Raw genomic sequence first — 27,711 nt, 5'->3', positions numbered from 1 at the left:
TTTAATTTAACTCATGTGTCTTGGCAGTTTGGATTGCATATTCGGCATAATTCCTCACACTTTGCATGTTTACATTTTTGCAATAAATACTATTGTACCTACATAAATTAATGATTGATAGAATGAAAATATACAATTCATGTTTCACGTTTCCATAGGATGGTGAGGTTAGTTATTAAGTTTTAGCATCTTTGCTGCTTGCATTGCCAACTCCTTACGTTTAATTTTAGATGTTTTGGTCATCGGAAATTCCTTCATGAAAAGCACATATTTCGGATACCTGAAAGGATCGATCCTTCCTTTTAAGTGTTCAATTAATTCATCTTTCGTTGATGATACATCATCTACAAGTATTACACAGAAACAAATCTCAGTGAAAAATCGTTCATCGGGAACAGGAACGACTTGAAGTCGCCTAATTTTCGGATGCCCAACAAACAAACACTCAATTTCAGTAGGGTAGATGTTGTCACCTCCTTTTATTATCATATCATCTTTACGTCCCAAAATCTTCAAGCAACCCTTATCATCCATTATTCCAACATCTCCTGTATGGAACCATCCACATTCGGATTTCGCTTCCCTCGTCTTCTCTGGGTCTCCCCAATATTTAATGAAAAGAAATGGACCACGAAAACATATTTTACCAGGTGTGTTGATAGCATTAATGCGATTGCTCTCATTAACAATCTTAAGCTCCCCGTGCATTGCAGTGTAGCCAGCAGTAGACATTCTCACTTTCATTGGGACACGATGACTCTGATATGTAATTGACCCGCATTCCACCGAACTATATAGCTGATATAGTTCCCACGAAGTCACCAAGGATACTTTCTTTGTTAGTTGTTCAGAGAATAAACTTACGATGAGAATTGGATAGCGAAAACAGCTGACATTATATTCATCAATATTCATATGATTTGCAATATCATAGACAATTTCTGGAAACAGTAGACCTATGTTACACTGTTCTTGATGTATGGCCTTTAGCAAGGAACTTGTGTTGTTTGGCGGATAGGCAATCGCAATAGTTGCACCAAGTGTCAACATAACACCTTCTGAAAACGTTAAACTTCCAGTGACTAATAAGTCTTGATGTGCGAAGATCAATGGCTGTGTTTTGACCGTATCCAAGGTGATATCAAACGCATTCTTCATGAATAATACATAGTCGTTGTGACGTGCATGAGGTATTGAAACAGCCTTTGGAGATCCAGTACTTCCCGAAGTAAAGACAATTGTATGGAAATCATCCATGTCTGTCTCAGACTTCACCTTCTTCAGCAACAATCGTGCTGCTTCTGTATCTCCAAGAAGCTCTAATTCCTTAATGTTGATGACACCTGGACATTCATCTGCGAGAAGAGATATGATGTGTTTCAATTTTGGTAATTCTGATATACTAAGGTTATGCGATGTAGATGTTTCCAGTGATGACATGATATTTTTAAGAACTTCTATTTGGTTCATATAAGTTATTCCAACTATTAAGGCTTTACATCCAACTCTATTCAGCGTGTCTTTCAATCCATCTAGTGACACCAATCGGAGGATTCGCACTGATGTGAAACCTGCAGTCGCTGCAGCCATCTCAGCTGAAATGAACCTGTACTTTTCATCAGCTAAAATGCCAACAGGGTCTCCTGGTTTGAGATTCAACTGCAGTAGACCAGCAGAAATCCGATTCACGTCACGATGAAGATTAGCGAACGTTTTCCTTGTGCCATCTTCCATGAATACTAGTGCTTCTCTGTTAGGAAAGTTTTTCGCAGCACTATCAAGAAGTCTTCCCACTGTGATGTTTTCAAATGGACGAATACATGATTGATGAACGTAACTTTGAGTCAATCTTGTTTGCGCCATGTTATCCTAGCTGTATCTGTGCAAATGAAGAAATAAAAGCAGTATTAAATGTCTTGGTTGTTACTACATTGTGTATTTATCAAAAACAATGTTTTAATTGCATTTATTGTTAAACATTACCATCGATAAAATTAAATATAATAGTGTGCAGGTCTGTTAAAATGAAGCTCACTATTGCCATAAGATACACCAACTCTAATTGGGTGTATGCAATATAGGTGTGCCCAATCAAGTCTCTGCATTTCACCTAGGTCGTTGACAAGACTTGTTAATGACATAGTCCCCATTGGCATTAGAGGGAATGTTATTAATGGCAAAAAAAATTAAGTAATATGATCAAAACCAATTAGTAATTGTAAGTGAATAATTGGCTGGTCTAGTATTTAAAAAAAATAAATGTAATACATGACTCTTCCAAAATCTGAATATTAAGCAGGATATGGTATTGATGCATTTTTGTATTCAAACAGAATTTCATTTCCAGGCTCATGTACAGAGATATAGTTGTATGGTCAAAAAGTAAGATTGTAGGAGGCCAACTATCTTTGATCCCATTGCTATTTTCATAGACATGTTTGTAACATGTATAGTTTAAAGAGAAAAAAATGTGTCAACGATACATTTCGAAAAACAAGATGGCTGCCAGTCGGTCATTTTGCATTCGAACACAAGACAAATCATCATGCACATGTTTCCCAACATGTATAATTTTTGTGTCAAATTTGAATGACAGATACCAGTCAGCCATCTTTGGTCTGATTATGAAACAAACTGACATGGATATGTATTCTAATATGTATGATGCAGGTGATGGAGATATACGTGTAGTAGTACGGGCAAAAAAAAAATAGATGGCCGCCAGACGGCCATTTTTGTAAAACAAATTGTCATGAACATATAATCTAAAATGTACGATGTATGTAACAAATTTGAATGAAAATGACAAACCATGTCCTTGATACTACATTTTCAAAAATCAAGATGGCTGCCAGTTGTCCATCTTTGATCCCATCACGAAACGAATTGTCATAGACATGTATCCTAATGTATAATGTATGCATCAAAGCGAAAACAGACAAAACATGCATAAGACACCACATTTTCAAAACAATGGCTGCCAGTCAGCCATCTTGGATTGAATCAGTAAATCTCTGCATGTACATATGTTCCTATATATGTATAACCTTCCTGTGAACTAATACAAACAAAATGCATATCCATATGCATATCGTCGAACCCGAGAAATGTGTACGCGTTGTTTGGAGATTTTGGCTGTTTTCAAAGTTAGAAGCTTCTTTTTTTTTCTTTCTGTAACACAAACGGTATGGCAGTAGGACGATTTAGTCATCGATACGACAAGATGCTATCGTTTGTTTGTAATTCTTCGCCTGGCAATCGACAGGACGGTCAGTTTGATGAACTGAGTAACACCTTAGTAACGGTTATTACACAATGGAATTATTTTCTTTTGTAAATTATAACTATTTCACCGTTTTCAGTGCGTTCACAAAAAAATCATTATCAGCTATCGATGAAATATTTTAAAACTTGTTTATCAGTAGGAATAAATCAACACAAGATCTCTCTAATAACAAGAATAAGCAAATGATACGCGTAGTAAAAGTCTTGTTCTAGTCGCAAGGAACTCTGGGAAGGAGAATGACTGTCCCCGTCTACAGGTTTATAGTTGATATGAATAATTCATAGTTGATGCTGACGTCAAGAAATAAATATATCAACATAATGTATGTAAATTTATTCTAAATGAATGCGTTGGTTGTTCACGTTATGAACACAATGAATACAGTCACTCCAACTAAAATAGCAAAGAATACTATTAAATCGCCTAGAACCAAAAACAAACAATGTGCATTGTTTGTGGCAGTCAAAATATAGAAAACCGGAAGAGACTTTTTCGCGGGATCAACAGAACTACGACATGCAAATTTGTTGTGGCAGATCTATATCTTGCCAGTTCGTATGCGTACAGAAAATGTGGACTGAGAGCGTCGACTCTGCATAAAAACATGGATGAGTTCGGGAAGAAATTTCAACATACTAAGCGAGAGTCATTGGAAAGGTCGCAGGCATTTTCGTCTAAAAGAATGGCAACTGAAAGTGGGGGATCCCTGGTTTTGAAATGAGTTAATTTTGACAAGACGAATGCCAACACGGCACGCACGCTCTGTGTAGTTTGCGATAGTGTCTCGCAAGAAATATCATGGTAGTCTAAATGTTCCAGCACTTTTATAAAGCATTAGTCAAGATTTGATTCTGTCGTGGTATCAAAATCTTCGCGTAAGTCGTGGGCGACCCCTGACCCTTTTCACGATTGGCCACAATAAAATGAATCTGTGAGACTATCGTTTGCATATGAAAGTACCCGGATCTGGTAAGAAATCTTACAAGTGATTTGTAGAGCAGGAGAGTCGGTCGTGCCTAACGGTACTCTATACTTCCTGACCCGGCGTTCGCAATTTATTCACGCCTATTACGTTTATACACAATATTTATTAATAATAACAGTTTAATATTAGGTACGACCGACTGTCGACATTTGATTACCTAATATTTTTAGGTTCATTTGCTGAAAGTTACAGAGCACATACCTAAGCAGCCGTTCCTCAGCAAATAATGAAGCAAAGGCATTTTTGATGTCGAAATCACGAAAACGCCGAGAATTTAAAACATGCAAATATAGAAAGTAGCAAACATAACATTTCTATTTCGTAGTTATTGTTCAAATTTGTATTGTAGTTACCTACGGTCGGATTTTACTGTGGCAGATTTTAATCGTATTCGTGTTGCGTATAACAATGCTCTTAGAATTATATGTAATGTTTCTTGTTCTTTTAATAGTAGTATAACAGAGGCTTTCGCCAGACTACATGTTGATGATTTTCAGGTTAAACTTAGAAAAATGTGCCACAGTTTTTCGCAGCGTATTTTGTTGAGTAAGAACTCTGTTTTAATCAATTTATTATCTAGTGGTATTTTTTTTAAATCACGTATATGGCAAATGTGGCGTGGTCGATTTTATTTAAGGCATACTGTGTAATTTGCTAATATTTTTTTTACTTTTTATATGGGCTTGTCCTGAAATAAAAGATAATAATAATAATAATAATAATAATAATAATAATAATAATAATAATGATAATAAATGCATGATTATTTTTTATATATAACCATTAAAATAAATAGATAATTTAATAAATTTAATTTTGCTACTATGAATATATTTTCGTGTTCAAAATCGACGGCTTTTTGATGCAAAATTAGATGTTTTGGGTCATATTTTATCTCAATGGTCACTGAATGTATGTATGATATCCATAAAACATAGCTTGAAATAACGATGCATTTGATTTTTCAACTGTGTATTTTGGGGATTTGAGGTTGATGTCTTTTTACGCTCAATCGGATGTTAAATATATGGAAGTCCTGTGATATTGTAACCATTATTATACGGAAAAATTGGAAGAATGACATCAGCAGTGAATTCGATCGTCAACAAAATGGGTATCACGCATGAAATTTATTCAAGACCTTCTGTTGTGTAAAACCGCTTCAATCGGTATGCAAATTGAGTTTTTTGTCTTTTGTCTGATTACGTGAATCACAGTCTCTCAACAACATGCGTAAATGTAAGCACAATATTAAAGGGTGGCAGTCGTCGTGTCGCGTCCTGTTCGATATGGGACTCATATCGACGTATACAACGCCTGTAAAATACATTGTTTATTTACATGAAATTCGAAGACGCGCTGCGCGACGACCACAGCGCTTTAACTGTGTTTTGACAAATCAATTTCTTCCTTTATACTGTTACTACATCTTAATTAGCAATTTCACTGGCGGCAACATTTACTTTAAGTGATAGTGATACAGTTATTAAAGCAATCGGAGATCACTATGTAATCTGGTCGTTTATCTTTGTATTTGACAGGAACCTTCACGTCAATCAAGGTATTTGAATTATATATATATCATTCGGTCACAGATTATTAAGGCGTAAACATGTATATCGTTTTTGGGGTGCTGCATTCGATTTAGTTGCGTTCACAATCAACACCACATCACATGGGTATAGGTCATGGCCATGCTCCGATCAATCAATTACAAAATTAAAGATTGACATGCCAAGGACTGTTATTCGGTGTTACCAGCTTGGTGGGGAACACTCAATGTCTGTTTTAACTACAGATAGAAAACAAAACAGTTTGCAGTTTTGGTGCATCCCAACAAATATAGTGGTTGTAGGAAAGATCATTCTTGTAAGTATAAGGTCACTGCGTACAATACACTGCGTTCATGTTCAATGGCGTCAGTAGCAGTGAGTGACACAGTGACGAGAGCTTATTGCTCTTCTCATAAATATCTAAAGTCGACAAAAATGATTAGTATTGAGATGATTTTTTAAATAAATACACACCAACCTAGCTGTGACAAAATCCACCAAAAGATTGCACTTGGAGAAGCAACGCAATGATCCTCAGTGGTACACACCCGAATTTGCATATATATTTACAACCATGACCTCGATTGCACCCAGAAACTAAACTAACAAATACCCGCAGAAAAATCACCCAGGCGAGGTCAATCCTGCTTTTATTTACAAACACTTGCTGAATTAAACTGTAACAAATATGTCATGCAAATATTGAAATTCTGGAGATTACACTCTGTGTAAACAGTGCTTTGAACGGACAGCATTCACATAATGGAAGCAAATATAGGTAATTATGGTTTAGAAAATTCCCATATTTTCACAGTAACCCCATCACTGTAAAATTTAGACAATGGTTCGTCTTAATTCACACCAAAAATTCAATAATTGTACACGATTAAATCACTCGGATTAATGTAATTAATGCCCTTGAAAAATTGAACATTGCTTCAACACTGCATTGTGTGGCCAACACTTATATATTCGTTGGCACTGCATTTTTAAAATGTCCGTTACCCATTTCCCAAGAATAACAAGAATGATTATATCTGTACTACCCTGACATACGTCGCAACCAATTATATTGTTAATATACATATTAATGTATGCCAACGTTTGTTACACCCTGTAGTTACACAGCGAAACCTCGCAAAATGAAAAAAAACGATAAATCCAATTAAAGGTTTATATTAATGACAAATATGGAAATGAAGGAGATACCGTCCAAATGATTGGAACATTTCGTCACGTAATTGCACGTCATATAAATTGATAAAATGGTTAGTATCACATTCGAGATACAATTTGTTCAGTGAAGTTGCATTTTCTATAAACAATGCCATTGCCTCACAGTATTTACAATATCAAATATTAATTGTTTTGATAACCAAACTAAAATGGCAATTTTAAATGTAAAGTAGCGTGCATCAGTAACGTATCATATTAAGAGTAGGTAATTGTACGGGTACTTTCTTTTTTTATTTAGCCAGTATTCATCCGATTGAAGATGCATATCACCCACTCGTACAATCATTTCTGGTCAATTGGACGGGCCCAAGTATAGACTCGGAAAATAAGGGACGGCACGTCACAAACCTGAATTGAGTGGAGTGCTTCAGTTGTCCGACGAAAACCGCTGTTCTTTGTGCAAGAAACAACTGGGTATTTTACATGCACTGAGGATAGAAACAGTACACGGGACCGACAGCTTTTACGTCTCCTCCGAAGAGACGCCATTCTCCCAAATATGAATGCCACGAGAAAGCAGGCGGAATGTTGTTTTTATTGCACTGTTGATTGTGCAGTCGACCATGGGAGTCGAAACCACAATCATTATTTGTACCCGAAGTTTAGTTTTGAAAATTTGTATATAGATAATTAACTATAACATGTGTTATAATTATACTATGAATGGTTGGTGTCTTGTGTAGTGCACTGCTTCTATTGACCTATATAGTGGATCTGTACACTGACAAGTGCGTCGACCTATCACGTGCTGCATGCACAAGCCATTCAGTTCTTTCTGCGAACATGGACCTTTATTCAGAAATTTCTGAAACGGACTATACCAGTGAGATTGAACGCGTTTTGTACAGTTGGATACACTATACTTTACTTTTAGGCAATATACGTAATGTTAATGCTATGATAGAACGATGGGGCAAATTAACTGAAACAGAAACAACTCGCACACCACACAAACATTCCCACAAAACACGAACTTGCCTACCGAAGAATAAGTGTGCCTAGCAGCAAAATATGTAAATTCGTGTCTAGTTTGTGTCATGAAATGACAACAAAGTCCCTATTCTGCATTGGTCAGTTTGTTGCGGATAAGACCTTCTTCGGGCCCTTCACCTATAAATTTTGCTGACAAAAAGAGTTTCAGCTTGATTTTGGAGGGGCGACACCTCAACATTTGTTTCGAGGGGTGACCCCCCCCCCACACCCTGTGCCGTCGCCACTGTAGTATGCAAATCGTAAATGTACATACGAATTGTGCTGATGCGATTTGCACTAAGCAAAGTGTGTATGTTGTGCATATGAATTTAGTAAAATATATTCGTATGCAAATAAGTAAACCTTCACAGATACATGTACATTGATATTCAAAAAATAAAAACAAATTGACGAATATGTATACCATTATACTATTTACAATATCGTATACTGTGATCACATTGCTAGTCACATCAGGAACCTTAATGTGGTCAACACAAAAAAATGATATCCTGTGCTCGCACAATTCCTGGGATTCAACTAGTGGTAAATAAGTGAAAACGAAGCAGTGACCTGATTATGTTAAATCCATATTGAATTGTACAGTAGAACATATATCTGTGATGAGTTCGTGGCCTGTATGATGGTTATAGGTAACAATTCAGGAACGTTGTTGAAATAATATATGTGAATGATTTATCATAGCATTGATTCTGATCATAAAACTCTTGGTAGCTGCTAGGAAATGTGAAACATGGCTAGACAATATCTATACTTGTTCCCCGATCGTTGTTTTAATCATGTAGGACGCGATTGGTTCTACATTAAATATGACCAAATCACATCCATATATCGTCTTTGCACATTGATACTTCCATGAATCTAGAAGCGTCAAGTGTTATGTTGACACATTATGTAATTAATTGTGATCGTTCAATACCCCTACTTTGCTGCAAGCCAAACATCAAGAAACATAATTATCCAGCAGTTTTTTAGGACAATGCGAACATTGTAAATATGTCACCTAGTTTATATACCTTATTTTTGTTTCTCACATTATGAAAGTTTTAGATTTGTATTAGTTATTTAAACTTGATTGGGAAAGATTTTAAATATTTGCCAAGACATTAGAAAAAGACGGTGGGGTGTCCTGATACTAACCACCTGAACTTTTCGTTGTTTTTAATTTATATTATTATTAAAAAGCGATGTCCGCATGTAAAAGAATGACAAGTAATTAAGAATATTTAATAATGAAAGTAAACCTGGGTACTGTAAAATACTTAGCTTGAATTAATTTCTGCTGGGTATTTTGCAGGGAACTTATATTTATTGAATGATCCCTTCAGCAAAAATAGTATTTTACAGTATATTACTGAATTTGTATTCCATACCAAGGGACTGTTGAAATGAGCAACTCCGAACTTTCAAATTACAGCAGTAAGATGACTAAAAACTACAAGATAATAATGTGCTGCTATCTTAATAGTGTTTAATAAATTGTGTCATATTTTTCTGTGTGCTGCGAAGGCTCATTTTAGAGGTAAATTGACTATGAACTGACAAGATTCTGAAATTGTTTATGTGTTTGGTCATATCGTCTACTAGAGACTTACTTTGTTTATATATTGGACATGACATTATTAGGTGGAATTCCTCTTCAATTTCTCCTGTCTTAAATTATGTCACACGTTCTTTTTTCAACTGGTGTTTTTGGTTTCGTGTGCCGACCAGAATAAATTTTTAAATTGTGATTTTCGAATCTAAATTTGCTTAGCTGTTCACGCAATTCAATATTGTACTCGCGTCAATATGTCTGTTGTGTAAGTTTCTGTATGTTATTAATTTGTAGTGTGCCCTGTAAATATTTTCAAGTTGATTTTATATTTCTCTTACTTTTGCATTGGCAATTTTTGAATCGGTGTTTATAATTACAATTTGATCTAGTTGGGTTTTCACTTAAACAAACCATTTGCTTTTTGTTTGTTTATGGGCTGCTTCTTTGAGTTGAAAGTTTCTGTGGTTAGTACACGGCTGTAATATTTAATTAGTTACTTTTATATGAATGTGTCCCGCAGATGTCTACCTAATTTCCATATATACCCATTATTGGATTATTATTGGAAACACCAAGAAGATAGTTAGAGGTAGTTAGTGTGGACCTCTTCAATGACTGAACTCAGGGTAACCCCGATATAATTAAATGCATTTAAATGTTTAATTCGCTGCCTTCAAAAGAGTATACATTATCGCCTAAAAGCCTGTTGTATTTAATAAAGATCATAGCTTTTGTTTTCGAGATATTTACTTTAAGTTTCCAATGTCGTGTATATGCTGTCAGATGATCTAAACATGATTGAAAGCCACTTTCTGTTTCAGATAGCAGAGCAATATCATCTGCATAGAGAAGACAGGCGGGGTTTCCTTTAGAGTTGGAGGGTCACATATGTTCGGATGAAATATATCTGGCAGATTATTTATAGAAAGATTGAATTATATTGGACTTTGGATTGGCCCAGTTTCACTCAAGAATGAGATTGAAATTCTTTTGATAGTCCTCCATTATCTTTTACTTTGTATGTAACATTACTGAACACTTGCTACATATTTTCTGAAAGCCCAGATTGTGTTTCATCAAAATAAACTTATTGATGTCTGCTGTCTGTCATTGTTAACGTAAATACAAATTTGTTTTTAGACTCATCATCTCAAATATATTTGTTGGTGGCAGAGGTTTAAGATTGACACAGGTGATATTAAAGCACAATGATCTAGGTTGTGTACAGATAAAGTGATGATTCTAAAGTTGACGCAGTTACAAACTCTATGGGTAAAACTGGTGAGTGCTCCAATTGAATCGCCGATATTACGGCCGTTTAAAATAAATTGAACCAGTTTTCGACCGAATTTGTTGAGACAGGATAATAGGATGATATTCTTGTTGTTTCTTAACGTAAAATTTTCTACAATGTAAGCTGATGTGTCCTTACCTATTAACAATTACCTATTACTTTATTTATTATAATAAATAAAATAATTTAGTGATGTTATTTTCAAATCCGTTGAATAAAATAGTTTTTAACAATTCGTGAATTCCCGGGTGATATATAAATGTAGCCGAAAATTGATTGTTGTTTGTTATCGATAACTTCCTATCGATTTTATCATTTTTGGTCTGTAATTTTTGTGAGACTGTATCTACCTGTTGTATTACTGATTTAATATCTTGTAAATGCTTAGCAGCGCCTGTTTGTTTTGAGTTCCAGTATTTGCTTTACCTGCTTTTCATACTTCATTGGCAGAAAGTGAACTTTTCCTGGTGGTTTTCTCACTTTGCTATTGGTAACTGGAATGTGTTTCTTTGCATATTTGTGTTCTTCATGGGTTTTCTGCACTTGAATAGTTTGTCGGTATGTTATTCGCCATAGTTATGTTATCAATGTGGTTGATTTCAACATGATCACATGCTTTCTCGTTATTTTGGTAAATCCTGTAACCGCTCATCGGTTCTTCTAACTCTTTGTGTTTTCGTATTGTATTTTCTATAGTTTGCTGAAATTCTGTTATTGCTTCCATCAATTTACTGTCAAGTCTGTTCCCTCAGAATTTCCAATCTGTTTATAGTTTCCTTGAATTCTAGCTGGATGGATGACTTGTATGGCAATAGATTTAGTGTCGACTAGATCTAATACAAAAAAAGGGTGACTGTTCAAGCTGGTCCACTTTCTATGCTGTGGTCGCGTCACTTTCTGTATATAAGCATTTTAGTCCCAATTACTTGAATTATTGAGGTGTTTTGTATCTTCTATATTCTCATTTCCGTGTCGTCTGTAATTGTAATCACTGTTGAAAGCATCGTTTAATTTGTTGATGAATTGTTCTTTTTGCAATATACACCAAACAATGCATTTTATACACTGTATACGTCGCGTGGAAAACATTGGGGACACAACTCGTCGCGAAGGCTGTGGCGCTTGAAGTTGTTAATTTGAATATGTCTGAATATGTTTTTGATTGTATTTAAATTTACAGTCATTAACCTGGAATGGCATTGTCAATCAGCTTTTTGACATTATATATATATATATATGTATATTTAAACTATTCTGGTGTGCATTATTGTTATGCCACGTATAGCGGGGAAAAAACCTTGGCAATATTAATAATTAGTTCGATCTCGTATAATATTGCATATTAGTTTCCATGTTAACTACAATCTCAATCTACAATTATTGACAATATTCACATTTCCTGTACTGTGTTACATGAATCACAATTTTATCACAATTAATCGAGCGTATTCACTCCTGTTGATTTATTTGGTGCAGATTATACATGCTGTACAATACGTGTTTAATTTGTTGGATGTTAGCAGAGATGAACAGGTACAGTATACATACTTCAGAAGAAACACACTAGAGCGGAACGATACGCCGTTCCCATGAGTTCCCTCCTCTAGTGACTAAAGCAACCATTCCTATAAGTCGAGCATTCTAGGGACACAATTCTGATACGTAATTGTGGGTAATGGATGCAGTTCAGAGCGATTTGTTTTCTTTACCATCAGTAAAAACGTTTTCAGCGATTTCCTATATACTAAATGACGAACTGTACAACTAAACAGACATCTTTTTGGATAGCATTACGTCACTGCCACGTGACGTCAGTTTTGGTTCAATAGTCTTTTCTGGTAAAAGTTTTGAAATAAGTGTGTAATTTACAATAATCGACAATATGCTATAACACACTGCCGTAAATAGACTACAAACATGTTGATCAACGAAAGGGCTTTCTGAATCCAGAGAAAATTCCCCGGGTACAAATGGTTTGAACAATAGGGTGAGGCAGAGAGTGGGAAGTGGGTCACATGACCAAGAAAAGTGTGTGCCATGTCGTTGACATATTGTTACTTCTATATCAGTTCAGATATTTGCTGCGAAGAAAGAAGTAAATTTTTAGAGCGATTTTCTTGGTTGTGAATTAGACCCTCCCCACAAAAAACGTGTTTCTCTGGATTCGTTTATTATTATGCATAATCATAATTAATATTTTCCACTATCTTCAACGACATGAACATGTTCTTTGACCAATCATTGTTAAATGTTATATTGCACATGTCCACGTCCATATTTAAGGGTTTGAGTGATTTACATATTTACAAGAGTAGTTTTATAACATTTTTGTTGTGAAAACAACAAATGCACATACTAACGACCGATACTTATATATACTAGGAGGCCTTAAAATAAAGTTGGCTTCACGACATACATGTATATATGATATATTTGTATTCTTCAGACCATGAAGTTTCAGGTGTCAAATCAACGCCAAATGATTTAAGGATTCCCATCAGCCTGTAAGAACATTGTCATCATTTGTACACCGAGTTTATACACTACTATATTTTATCAAGAAATGTCACAAAGTCGTACATTTGGAATGAAATTAAATTCGATGTCGGCATTGAAATAATGATTGTTGGAAACATCCTACATTTGAATACATACAAATTATTATTTGACTAGATGAATACCTTTTAAATTTGAGCTCCCTTGTTAAACCTAGGAATAGTAAAACATTCGATACGAACATGAGTATTGTTGTAAATAATCGAATATTTGATGACTTAAATAATTAAAGGCAAACGAAGATCCACATGAGAACAGGCAACGTGAGATTCGCCACTGTAGACTTATGCGCTAACCACTGAACCATAATCATAATGACCCCCAAGAAATCAACCCACAGAGAATAGATAGAATTACAAAAGCTAATCCCACAGGACACAAACAACGTATACTATTTTAACTAACTATTAACTATATCTTATATAGCAGGATATTGCAGGAAGGAAGCCCTAAATACGGAAAGAATCGAGATACAATTTCCGGATCTTTTCCATTTATAACCGATAAATTTATGTGCAGATTTTCAGGTGAGATAGACCTTAATTTAAACAAAGGCACCAAAAGTGTATTCTAGTAATTGGTACATGATATTTGTGTTGTGTATGCCTGGCAATAGTTGAGCATTAAATCAATTAATTAACACGTTTGCATCTTGTCTATTATTTTTGTATCTTCACAAGTTTTCTTTAAAAAATGACAGCTTGGTATGTAACAATGGTTTAAATTTTAGACGAGAGTGCACAATGAATAACTAATTTTATTTTTACTTGTGTGTCTTGGCAGTTTGGATTGCATATTTGGCATAATTCCTCACACTTTGCATGTTTACATTTTTGTAATAAATACTATTGTACCTATATAAATTAATGATTGATAGAAATATACAATTCATGTTTTCATAGGACGGTGAGGTTAGTTATTAAGTTTTAGAATCTTTCTTGCTTGCATTGCCAACTCCTTACGTTTAATTTTGGAGGTTTTGGTCATCGGAAATTCCTTCATGAAAAGCACATATTTCGGATACCTGAAAGGATCGATCCTTCTTTTTAAATGTTCAATTAATTCATCTTTCGTTGATGATATATCATCTACAAGTATTACACACAAACAAATCTCAGTGAAAAATCGTTCATCGGGAACAGGAACAACTTGAAGTCGCTTAATTTTCGGATGTCCAACAAACAAACACTCAATTTCAGTAGGGTAGATGTTTTCACCTCCCTTTATTATCATCTTTACGTCCCAAAATCTTCAAGCAACCTTTATCATCCATTATTCCAACATCTCCTGTATGGAACCATCCAGATTCGGATTTCGCCTCCCTCGTCTTCTCTGGGTCTCCCCAATATTTAATAAAAAGAAATGGACCACGAAAACATATTTCACCAGGTGTGTTGATAGCGATAATGCGATTGCTTTCATTAACAATCTTAAGCTCCCCGTGCATTGCAGTGTAGCCAGCAGTAGACATTCTCTCTTTCATTGGGACACGATGACTCTGATATGTAATTGACCCGCATTCCACCGAACTATATACCTGATATAGTTCCCACGAAGTCACCAAGGATACTTTCTTCGTTAGTTGTTCAGAGAATAGACTTCCGATGAGAATTGGATAGCGAAAACAGCTGACATTATATTCATCAATATTCATATGATTTGCAATATCATAGACAATTTCTGGAAATAGTAGACCTATGTTACACTGTTCTTGATGTATGGCCTTTAGCAAGGAACTTGTGTTGTTTGGCGGATGGGCGATCACAATAGTTGCACCAAGTGTCAGCATAACACCTTCTGAAAACGTTAAACTTCCAGTGACTAATATGTCTTGATGTGCAAAGATCAATGGCTGTGTTTTGACCGTATCCAAGGTGATATCAAACGCATTCTTCATGAATAATACATAGTCGTTGTGACGTGCATGAGGTATTGAAACAGCCTTTGGAGATCCAGTACTTCCCGAAGTAAAGACAATTGTATGGAAATCATCCATGTCTGTCTCAGACTTCACCTTCTTCAGCAACAATCGTGCTGCTTCTGTATCTCCAAGAAGCTCTAATTCCTTAATGTTGATGACACCTGGACATTCATCTGCGAGAAGAGATATGATGTGTTTCAATTTTGGTAATTCTGATATACTAAGGTTATGCGATGTAGATGTTTCCAGTGATGACATGATATTTTTGAGAACTTCTATTTGGTTCATATAAGTTATCCCAACTATTAAGGCTTTACATCCAATTCTATTCAGCGTGTCTTTCAATCCATCTAGTGACACCAATCGGAGGATTCGCACTGATGTGAAACCTGCATTCGCTGCAGCCATCTCAGCTGAAATGAACCTGTAATTTTCATCAGCTAAAATGCCAACAGGGTCTCCTGGTTTGAGATTCAACTGCAGTAGACCAGCAGAAATCCGATTCACGTCACGATGAAGATTAGCGAACGTTTTCCTTGTGCCATCTTCCATGAATACTAGTGCTTCTCTGTTAGGAAAGTTTTTCGCAGCACTATCAAGAAGTCTTCCCACTGTGATGTTTTCAAATGGACGAATACATGATTGATGAACGTAACTTTGAGTCAATCTTGTTTGCGCCATGTTTTCCTAGCTGTATTTGTGTAAATGAAGAAATAAAAGCACTATTAATTGTCTTGGTTGTTACTACATTGTGTATTTATCAATCAACAATGTTTGAATTGCATTTATTGCCGAACATTACCATTGATAAAATTAAATGATAGTGTGCAGGTCTGTTATAAGATACACCAACTCTGATTGGGTGTATGCAATATAGATGTGCCCAATCAAGTCTCTGCATTTCACCTAGTTTGTTGACAAGGCTTGTTAATGACATTAGAGGGAATGTTATCGATGGCAAAAAATAAGGAATATGATCAAAACCAATTAGTAACTGTGAGTGAATAATTGGCTGGTCTAGTATAAAAAAAATGAATGTAATAAATGACTTTTCCAAAATCTGAATATTAAGCAGGATAAGCATGGTATTCATGCATTGTTGTATCCAAACAGAATTTCATTTCCAGGCTCATGTACAGAGATATAGTTGTATGGTCAAAAAGTAAGATTGTAGGAGGCCAATTATCTTTGATCCCATTGCTATTGTCATAGACATGTTTGTAACATGTGTATTTAAAGAGAAAAAATGTGTCAACTATAAATTTCGAAAAACAAGATGGCTGCCAGTCGGTCATTTTGCATTCGAACACAAGACAAATCATCATGCACATGTTTCCCAACATGTATAATTTGTGTGTCAAATTTGAATGACGGATACCAGTCAGCCATCTTTGGTCTGATTATGAAACAAACTGACATGGATATGTATTCTAATATGTATGATGCAGGTGATGGAGATATACGTGCAGTAGTATGGGCAAAAAAAAATAGATGGCCGCCAGACGGCCATTTTTGTAAAACAAATTGTCATGAACATATAATCTAAAATGTACGATGTATGTAACAAATTTGAATGAAAATGACAAACCATGTCCTTGATACTACATTTTCAAAAAACAAGATGGCTGCCAGTTGTCCATCTTTGATCCCATCACGAAACGAATTGTCATAGACATGTATCCTAATGTATAATGTATGCATCAAAGCGAAAACAGACAAAACATGCATAAGACACAACATTTTCAAAACAATGGCTGCCAGTCAGCCATCTTGGATTGAATCAGTAAATCTCTGCATGTACATATGTTCCTATATATGTATAACCTTCCTGTGAACTAATACAAACAACCCGAACCCGAGGAATGTGTACGCGTTGTTTGGAGATTTTGGCTGTTTTCAAAGTTAGAAGCTTCTTTTTTTTCTTTCTGTTACACAAACAGTATGGCAGTAGGACGATTTAGTTATCGTTTGTTTGTAATTCTTCGCCTGGCAATCGACAGGACGGTCAGTTTGATGAACTGAGTAACACCTTAGTAACGGTTATTACACAATGGAATCATTTTCTTTTGTAAATTATAACTATTTCACTGTTTTCAGTGCGTTCACAAAAAAATCATTATCAGCTATCGATGAAATATTTTAAAACTTGTTTATCAGTAGGAATAAATCAACACAAGATCTCTCTAATAACAAGAATACGCAAATGATACGCGTAGTAAAAGTCTTGTTCTAGTCGCAAGGAACTCTGGGAAGGAGAATGACTGTCCCCATCTGCAGGTTTATAGTTGATATGAATAATTCATAGTTGATGCTGACGTCAAGAAATAAATATATCAACATAATGTAAGTAAATTTATTCTAAATGAATGCGTTGGTTGTTCACGTTATGAACACAATGAATACAGTCACTCCAACTAAAATAGCAAAGAAAACTATTAAATCGCCTAGAACCAAAAAAACAAACAATGTGCATTGTTTGTGGCAGTCAAAATATAAAAAACCGGAAGAGACTTTTTCGCGGGATCAACATAACTACGACATGCGAATTTGTTGTGGCAGAGACGATCGATCTATATCTATATCTTGCCATTTCGTATGCGTACAGAAAATCTGGACTGAGAGCGTCGACTCTGCATAAAAACATGGATGAGTTCGGGAAGAAATTTCAACATACTAAGCGAGAGTCATTGGAAAGGTCGCAGGCATTTTCATCTAAAAGAATGGCAACTGAAAGTGGGGGATCCCTGGTTTTGAAACGAGTTAATTTTGACAAGATGAATGCCAACACAGTACGCACGCCCTGTGTAGTTTGCGATAGTGTCTCGCAGGTATTCTTTGCAAGAAATATCATGGTAGTCTAAACGTTCCAGCACTTTTATAATGCATTAGTCAAGATTTGTTTCTGTCATGGTATCAAAATCTTCGCGTAAGTCGTGGGCGACCCCTGACCCTTTTCACGATTGGCCACAATAAAATGAATCTGTGCGACTATCGTTTGCATATGAAAGTACCCGGATTTGGTAAGAAATCTTACAAGTGATTTGCAGGGCAGGACAGTCGGTCGTGCCTAACCGCACTCTATACTTCTAGCCCTGCGTACAGTGCTGTGTGTACGGGGACGCGTTCAGTTGATAGATAGATGTCCCCACCACAGCCCTGCGTACCTCCATAGACAAAGTCCGGGACTTTGAAAAATATAATTTTTTTAATGAAATAACATGCCCAGGTACCAAAAATGATGATCGATCACCAGATATATCCAGAACTCCCAGTTCGGAGTCCAATTGTGGATGAAATCGGCTACTTTGCCCTAAAAACAAACACATTCTCTTGCGTGAATGAAATTAAAAATATAATAATTTCTCCGGTGCCGACGCGTTTACATTTTGTCCGTCTTTACTAGTCGCTTTTTAAAGACATTTCAGTTTCAGATAATTTGTAATGGTTGTTACGGATAACTATCGTCATTTCAACCGATTTCGGCTGGGAAACTACTTATTTTTAACTTACGCACCAATTACGGTGCGCTCCCGGACTTTGTATATGTAGTTACGCAGGGCTGTGGTGGGGACATCTATCAACCGAACGCGTCCCCGTACACACAGCACTGTACGCAGGGTTATCTATACTTCCTGTTATTCACGCCTATTACGTTTATACACAATATTTATTAATAACAACAGTTTAATATTAGGTACGACCGACTGTCGACAGTCTATTTGATTACCTAATATTTTTAGGTTCATGTGCTGAAAGTTACAGAGCACATACCTAAGCAGCCGCCCCTCAGCAAATAATGAAGCAAAGGCCTTTTCGATGTCGAAATCGCAAAACTCTCCCCTTTTTTACATAAACTGTGAAGTTCGCATTACTAAACGAAGTACAGGACGATGAAGATGAAATATCCAAGAACCAACACATACCAACAATTATATCTCAAAAGCGAGTATTTATGGTGTATTTTAAGTCAACCAGACCGGAAGTGGAAATTTGTAAATATACAAACGTATTTTAGAATAAGGTCGGAGTAAATAAAAAGTAAATTAAAAAGTGATGTTCAGATACTAGTATTAAAATATATTTAAATTTCAAGAGAAGACATAATAAGCTTCTGAATATTTATACAAAAAATTGAAATCAGGAGTAACAATGACTGTTATGATTGTGATCATGGTACATATGCTGCATCTTTTATTTACCATATATGGTAAATCCAAATGGTCTACAATCTTTTCATGAATACTGTTATATTAATAATGTATGATTGCTATAAATTTAAAAATATGGCAAATATATGAACGACATATGGTGACATATATCTACGAGTCGAATTTGGCCACAAAAACATCAGATTGTTCACCAAAAAGCACTAAATTTCAAACTCAAGAAATATACACAGTAGTTGAATTACAGATACATCCAATTTTTGCGTGAAAACGCCGATGAATTTAAAACATGCAAATATAGATAGTAGCAAACATAAATGCATGATTATTTTTTATCGAAATTATAACCATTGAAATAAATAAATAATTTAATTTTGCTACTATGAATATATTTTCGTGTTCAAAATCGACAGCTTTTTGATGCAAAATTAGATGTTTTGGGTCATATTTGTTATATCAATGGTCACTGAATGTATGTATGATATCCATGAAATATAGCTTGAAATAACGATGCATTTGATTTTTTTAACTGTGCATTTTGAGAGTTTGAGGTTGATGTCTTTTTACGCTCAATCGGATGTCAAATATATAGAAGTCCTGTGATATTGTGACCATTATTATACGGAAAAATTGGAAGAATGACATCAGCAGTGAAATCGTTCGTCAACAAAATGGGTATCGCGCATGAAATTTATTCAAGACCTTCTGTTGTGTAAAACCGCTTCAATCGGTATGCAAATTGAGTCGTTGTCTTTTGTCTGATTACGTAAATCAGTCTCTCAACAACGTGGACTATGTGTAAATGTAAGCACATGTTAACTGTGGTTTGAAAAATAAATTGAAATTTCTCCCTTTATACTGTTACTACATTGAATCTTAATTAGAAATTTCACTGGTGGCAACAATTATTTTTTTTTTTTTTTTTTTTATTAACACTTACACATTCCCCGGAGGGATTGGCAATGGTTACAAAAGTTTAAAAAGGAATAAAAGGTTACAAAACAGAAAATAGATAAGAAAAAAAAAAAAAAAAAATCTAAGCTAATACATTACAGATAATAGCTAGTATAAAATAATGATACTACGATAGATAGAAAACAAAATGCAAAACTCAAATAGTGAGAGAAGGTTGTCACTGGGGTTGCTGTCTTATTTCAAAACACTTTTTTAGGTACCTTGCTACGGGGAGTGTTAGGCCACTGTTGTTTAGCAAGGCTATGAATTGAGTCTTTAGCGGCAAATTTTTAAAGTTTTGGATTATAGTTTTTGCTATTTCGAATAGGACATTTCTTTCGGGGGTATATCTTTTACATGACATCATGAGGTGATACTCATCTTCTACTTCATTTTTATCACAAAGGTTGCATAATCTATTAGCAAGGGGTATTCCTTTGTGTCTGCCAGTCTCAATTTTCAAGTTATGGTCACTGAGGCGGAATTTAGTTAAATTTTCGCGCATATCAATGTTTTTCAGGGTAACAAGGTATGTTTCGAAAGCAAAATTGTTTTTTAATTCTCTGTATGTTCTTAATTTATTTTTTTCATTTTGTTTTGATCGATTGTCATTATGTAATTCACTTTTCCAAGTTGATATGAATGATGTTTGTATATTTTTGTTGATTTGTCCTAATTCCCTTGCAGTTAGAGTTTCATCGCTGTCGATCAGGTAAGAATGGTTGATGTTATTTAAAAGGGAATCAATATTGGTGTACCATTTACTGTTAATTTCTTTATTTTCTTGGAAAGCTAGTTTTAGTAATGGATTTGACGAGTTCTTTATACGATTAAAATATTTTATCATTTGTTTTTCGATAAAAGTCTCCAATGGGTAACGTCCAAGTTCGCCGTATAAACCCATTGTTGTAGTGTTTTTGGATGTACCCAAAAGAAAACGAAGATAATTTATATGTACATCTTCAATTGGTGATTTTAGTGAAATTTCATCTCCCCATACATCACTACCATATGTGAGAATTGGTCTGATTAGTTTATCAAACAGAGAGAGTGACAGTGGTATACTTAGATTTTTGCCTGTTTTTCCCTTTAAGGAAAATAAGGCCTTTAAAGCTTTTCTTTTTATGCTTTTTAGGCCTTCCTTGAATTTTCCATTAGCGCTTACTATTAATCCTAGGTAATTGGTTGATTTTACAGTAATTAACTCACAACCTTCAAAGAAGAAAATATCATTCTCTAGAAGTCTGTTTGATCTGTTAAAGATCATAGTTTTTGTCTTTTCCGTGTTAACACTTAGATGCCATTTTTTAGTGTATATCGATAAATTATCAAGGCAAGTTTGTAATCCTGTTTTTGATTCAGAAAGTATTACAAGATCGTCAGCATACATTATACAGTTAATAGGTGTGTTTTGTAGTTTGGGTGGGTCACATCTAGGTTTATTAAGGACATCTGGTAAATCGTTTATGAAAATGTTGAATAGGGTTGGGCTTAAGTTACAGCCCTGTTTTACTCCCACCCTTGAAGTGAAGTGTTCAGTTAATCCTTCTTTGCTCTTAACTTTATATTTTACCTTACTATACATATTTTTTATAATTTTATAGATTTTACCCGATATTCCAAGTTTTAACAATTTAATATACAACCCCTGATGCCAGACACTGTCGAAGGCCTTTTTTAGGTCAACAAAGCACGCATATATTTTATTTGTATTTTTACTATTATTTTTTTGTATTTTAATATTTTCTTTGTTATTGGCAGTGCTGCTATTATAAAGATATTTGTTAATTATTGTCTTAAGAATGAAGATATTGTCTGTTGTGCGTCGATCTTTTCGGAATCCGAATTGCTTGTTTGAAAGTATGTTCTTTTTTTCTAAGAATGTGGTTAGTCTAATGTTTAGAATGCTTGTAAATAATTTGCCAAGGCAACTAGAAATGGCGATGCCTCTATAGTTAGATGGGTTGGATTTGGAGCCGGATTTGTGGATTGGTATCAAAAAACTGAGGTTCCAAGAATCTGGAAAGTGGTTTGAATTAAAAATTATATTAAAAAGCTTATGTATGGCTTTCAGTAAGTTGGCTTGGCTGTGTTTTAGCATTTCATTGCAAATTTTATCTTGACTCGAAGCTTTATTATTTTTCAATAGGTTAATTCCTTTTAAAATTTCATCTTTTAGAATTGGACCGTTCAAGTCAGAATTAAGAGCCATGTGTTCTTCTTTGTTCTTTAATTCAGTAGTTAAATCGTCACTGTGGGATGTGGAATTTGCATTAAATAACTTTTTAAAATATGATAGCCATTCAACTGGTTTTATATTGTTATTACACTCGTTGTGCGATTCTTCATTATTCATTTCACGCAATGTTTTCCAGAATTCAGAAGGGTTTTCTTTTGAGGTTTCAAGTTGGTTTAGTAGTAGAGCTTTTTTTTGTTTTTTCTTCTCTTTGATGGTTTTTTTGAACAGTTTTCTTGTTTGGAAGAAACGACCACGTATATTTGGGTTTTGGGGAAATTTTTCCAGCAAATTTGAAAGGCTTCTCAGCTCTTTTCTGATGGACCAACAATCTTGATCAAACCAATTTTTCTTTTTTTTCTTCTTTTTTTTCTTTATTTTGGGGGTGATTTTTTTTAGACTTCTGTCTGCAATGGAGGTGATTAAATTTTCAAAGTCAATAATTGCCTTGTCTGTATCATTGTCACTATAGGATCTGTTAAGATAATATTCGATATCACTGTTATGTAATAGCTGTGATGTTTCAAAATGATGTTTTGCTTGGTTATCCCATATATATTTAGATGGCAGGGGGTCTAATATATTTGTTTTTGGTGTTTTATTTATTTTGAAAAGACTATCTTTTATTGCGTGTATGGACAATGTTATTAAACAATGGTCTGAGATTAATGAGAGACCATGTACTTTAAAGTAATTAATTTTATCAAATAATGGTTTAGAAGTAATAGCAAAGTCAATGGTACTGCTACCTCTTGGTGTGTGGCATGTGTATTTACCCATTGAATCACCCATACTTCTACCGTTTAAAATGATTAGGTTGCAGTCAATGCATAATTGAATCAGTTTCCTGCCGAATTTGTTTACACTGTATGATGAGTGGACATCCATGTTATTTCGTTTCCGAAAATTGTCATTGATATAATGAGTTGGTAAGGGGAGATGCTGGTTTTTACTGTCATCGACTACATCATCTAAGTTGCCAATTCTACTATTAAAATCACCTAATAGGATGATGTCACCTTCAGATGAGAATTTTAAGATGTCTTTTTCTAAGAGACTAAATAGGTCAAGATCTTTGTTTTTATAAATAAAGGAATTTTCAGGGGGAATGTAAATACAACCAACAAATAGGTGTTTGTCTGAATTGAGTATTGCTTTGTTGATTTTGCACCAAATAAAGTTATTTGTACAGCCTTTAATTTCAGTGAGGTGTTTTTTATATCTATTTCTAAATAAAACAGCAACCCCTCCCCTCTGTTTTTTAGGGTTTTTAACACATTCATTTCTGTCATGGCGAATCATGTCAAAATCATCTAAACTACCTGGTAAACTAAAACTACTGCAACTGCTGAGCCATGTTTCTTGAACACACACGACGTCAAGTGACGTGATGTGTTTTCTGAAATCAATATCTTGCGATTTGTTGCTCAAGCCATTAATATTCCAACTGCCCAGCCTAATGTTAGACATTTTGTAAATAACAGTTGCAAAAAGGAAAAAAGGTAAGCTGCATATAATAATAATAAAAAGAAGAATAAACTGGAAATGCAGCTGATAAAAAAAACAATGGTAACAAATTAAAATTTGAAGAAAAAAAAAACGATTGGTAAGTACTACAGTGAATATTTAGTTAGTAACTTGGGGCAATGAAGAAAAACTTTCCTATGTGTATATCTAAAAAAAAGTATGATAGATGAAATACCTTGTCATGTCATTTACTTGTACATTGGCTTTCGATTTAGAATGAGTTCACAAAGTCTATAAATTTCATGAATTTTGAAAACACATTGTCGCTATCTTGACTTTCTGGAGCGATGTTTTGAAATCTTTGATAATTTGGGCGGTGAGGGCGCTCTGTCGTTGGACGAGATGGTTTGGAGCGAGGAGGTGGCCGCCAGCTATTATTTCTTCCATTCTTCTCTTTATAGTGGTAATTATGCTCCCGATGCTGGTTTTCAGAGGTGTTGCCTGGTGTAGAAGTAGTGACATTACGATGTTTTCGAGTTTCCTGCTTTACGTCTTGAACTAGCCGAGCTACGCCTTTAAAGTTGATATGTATGCCGTCACTTTCAAACAAGTCGCTACTCGCTGATAGGTCGTCATGTTTAACGATGGTTACATTCTTGTACTTTACTGCCTTGTCTGATAACATTGTGTTAAATTCTCGTATCTTTTTATTTGTCATTTTATCATTGTTATGACGCTCGAGTACTTCGGAAATAAAGATGTGTGAATTCGGCATGTTGGTTGTAGTGATATCAATGAGGCGAGAAAAGTTGTTGACACATTCTAGTGGGGATATTCCATCCTTCAGGTCGTTTGTACCGACGTGATAGACGACAGTGTCGACGGAGGATGACGTGATTCCGCCCATCTTTTTAATGACCTCTGTGGTGGTATACATCTTGATGTGGTCGACTGAAGTACGAGGAAACATTTTAGATGCTACTATACGACGAGTGATGGAATCCCCGACTATTAATTTCTTGATTTCTGTTTTGCGATTAAATGACTTGTTAGTGTTTTCAGTGCGATTACCAAAGGTTTCTGGCGTAGATTTTGGATTGCTGGGAGTGCGAACTTGTTTGTCAGTAGGGTCTTTGTGTTTGTGTTGTTTATTTTCGGTAGTCTCTTCAGTTTCCGGGGTTAAACCATTCTTGACTGGACTTTGAGAATTATTTGGTATATCTATGACGGTTGTCTCTATTTGCTGGTCTACTGTGTGCTTCATTGTGGGAACGGTTGGCTGTTGCATAGCTAGTAAACTAGCTTTAATTTGTTCTAGTTCTTGGTTGTGGCTAATTTGCATTTTCGTTATTGTTGAGTGGAAGTCGGCTTCGATGATTAATAACTTTTCGCGGTACTGTTCATGCATTTCTTTTCTGACTTCGTCAATTTGGTTTTTCACAAAGATTTCCATTCTTGCAAGACTGTTATCCAACTCAGTGTGAACTGCCGCTTGGGTGGCCATTGATTTAGAACAGATTACGTCATGTATTTCTTTGTTAGCTTCTTTCAGCTTGTCGATTTCCGTGGTAGAGTTTGCGTTGTTGCTGATTACTGTTGATTCCAACTCGCGTAATTTGTTGGCAAAAATGCGTTTTTCTTCGTTGTTAACATCTACAATCTCGGTATATTTATCCTCTAGTAGTGAGATACTTGTTTCAAGTTTCTGTGTATTTTCATTTGCACGCTTTATATGGTCCGAGATTATTGAGGTGGCTGGGTTTTGACGTGCAGGAGTAGAGTTCAAAGCTGTCAGTAGGGACTGTCCAAAAGTATCTTTTTCAAACGCGCGATTTTTTCCGCTGTTTTTGGGTTCTTTTTTGCCTGGAGTTGTGTACAGCTGGTGTAATTTTGTTTCCGTAACATCGTCGATATAATCTTCGTCACAAGTACAAGTATTTATAACGTCCGCTGGATGGTGTCCGTCACTGAGTTTAGCGTCGGAGTTACCCAAAAAAACCTCTGCGTCTGACAAATTATCAAAACCTTTGAAGAGATGACTTGGGTATTTATCAACGCTTGCGTGGCATTCTTCCCAAGACGTAAAGATACCAGTCGATCTTCCTTTCTTTACAACATAAAACTTACTATTTTTACCTTTCTTTGTCTTTCTCGAAGTTCTTTGTTCTGTCTTGTCCTCAATAGCGTCACTGTCGTATATGAACATTGGATCGCGTAGCTCTTTCCTCATTCTTTTTACTTCTTCCATATTTAGTCAGGATGTGATAAATAACTTTACGGAATTGTTTAGGGAGAATACTTGATTGTAGATGTCCAAGTTACTAACTAAATTTGAAAAAACTTACGGAGCGATGTTAACAACCATCTTCCAAGATGGCGTTCGTCATGAACATATTAACAACAATCGGAGATCACTATGTAATCTGGTCGTTTATCTTTGTATTTGACGGAAATTTTCACATCAATCAAGTTATTTGTATTATATATATAATTCGGTCACAGATTATTAAGGCGTAAACATGTATATCGTTTTTGGGGTGCTGCATTCGATTTAATTGGGTTTCCAATCAACACCATATCACATGGGTATGGGTCATGGCCATGCTCAATCAATCAATTACAAAAGATTGACATGCCAAGGACTGTTATTCGGTGTTACCAGCTTGGTGGGGAACACTCAATGTCTGTTTTAATTATAGATAGAAAAAAAAATGTTCGCAGTTTTGGTGGTATATTTCAGCCTGGTTCCCATGCGTTATTTCCCAACAAATATAGTGGTTGTAGGCAAGATCATTGTTGTAAGTATAAGGTCACTGCGTTCAATACACTGCGTCCATGTTCAATGGCGTCAGTAGCAGTGAGTGACACAGTGACGAGAGCTTATTGCTCTTTTCATAGATATCTAAAGTCGACAAAAAATGATTAGTATTGAGATGATTTTTTAAATAAATACATACCAACCTAGCTGTGACAAAATCCATTAAAAGATGACACTGGGACAACCCACACAATGATCCTCAGTGGTGCACACCAAAATTTGCATATCTATTTACAACCATGGCCTTGATCACACACAGAATCTAAACAAATACCCGCAGAAAAATCACCCAGGCGAGGTCAATCCTGCTTTTATTTACAAACACTTGCTGAGCGAAACTGTAAAAAATGTGTCATGCAAATATAAATTCTGGACATTACACTTTGTGTAAACATTTTAATGACAGTAAAACACCGAAAGCGTTGCACGTACTTCAACATTCTTGTAAATGTTTCCATGTGAGAGCCTGTACCTTAAAGCGGGAGGGTCGTCACCTGCGCACGCCCGAGAATTGAGTCCCGAGTGACGATAACAGGACACGCTAAAAATGCAAAGGCTCGTGGGTACACTGATTTTATACCCACAGTTGAAAAAGTATGCAAGTGACCTGAGAAGCTCGAGCAAGGCTCCAACTGCAAATGGGTTTCATGAAGCAAATCTAAATTACATTCGAATTTATTTGATTATTTTTAGTAAATTGACCATGAAG

The 27,711-nt window shown here is 35.3% G+C and overlaps 2 protein-coding genes across 2 annotated transcripts; both read right to left on the bottom strand.

Annotated features, from left to right (window-relative positions):
• Positions 1-168: 168 nt before the first annotated feature.
• Positions 169-27,229, bottom strand: LOC146740859 (medium-chain acyl-CoA ligase ACSF2, mitochondrial-like). Its single transcript, XM_085501860.1, has 2 exons — positions 27,142-27,229; positions 169-1,879 (listed from the first exon to the last, which is right to left on the bottom strand). Exon 2 carries the CDS (start codon positions 1,861-1,863, stop codon positions 169-171), a length of 1,695 nt encoding a protein of 564 aa, XP_085357986.1. The 5' UTR covers positions 1,864-1,879; positions 27,142-27,229.
• On the bottom strand, positions 14,654-16,042 carry LOC144350910 (medium-chain acyl-CoA ligase ACSF2, mitochondrial-like). Its single transcript, XM_085501859.1, has one exon. It carries the CDS (start codon positions 16,040-16,042, stop codon positions 14,654-14,656), a length of 1,389 nt encoding a protein of 462 aa, XP_085357985.1.
• Positions 27,230-27,711: the final 482 nt, after the last annotated feature.

The sequence above is a fragment of the Saccoglossus kowalevskii genome, chromosome 7, assembly GCF_978046115.1.
Source record: "Saccoglossus kowalevskii chromosome 7, keSacKowa6.1, whole genome shotgun sequence".
Taxonomy (NCBI): Eukaryota; Metazoa; Hemichordata; class Enteropneusta; family Harrimaniidae; genus Saccoglossus; species Saccoglossus kowalevskii.
The sequence above is the reverse complement of the archived record's forward strand: the minus strand, read 5'-3'. Positions and strand labels throughout refer to the sequence as shown.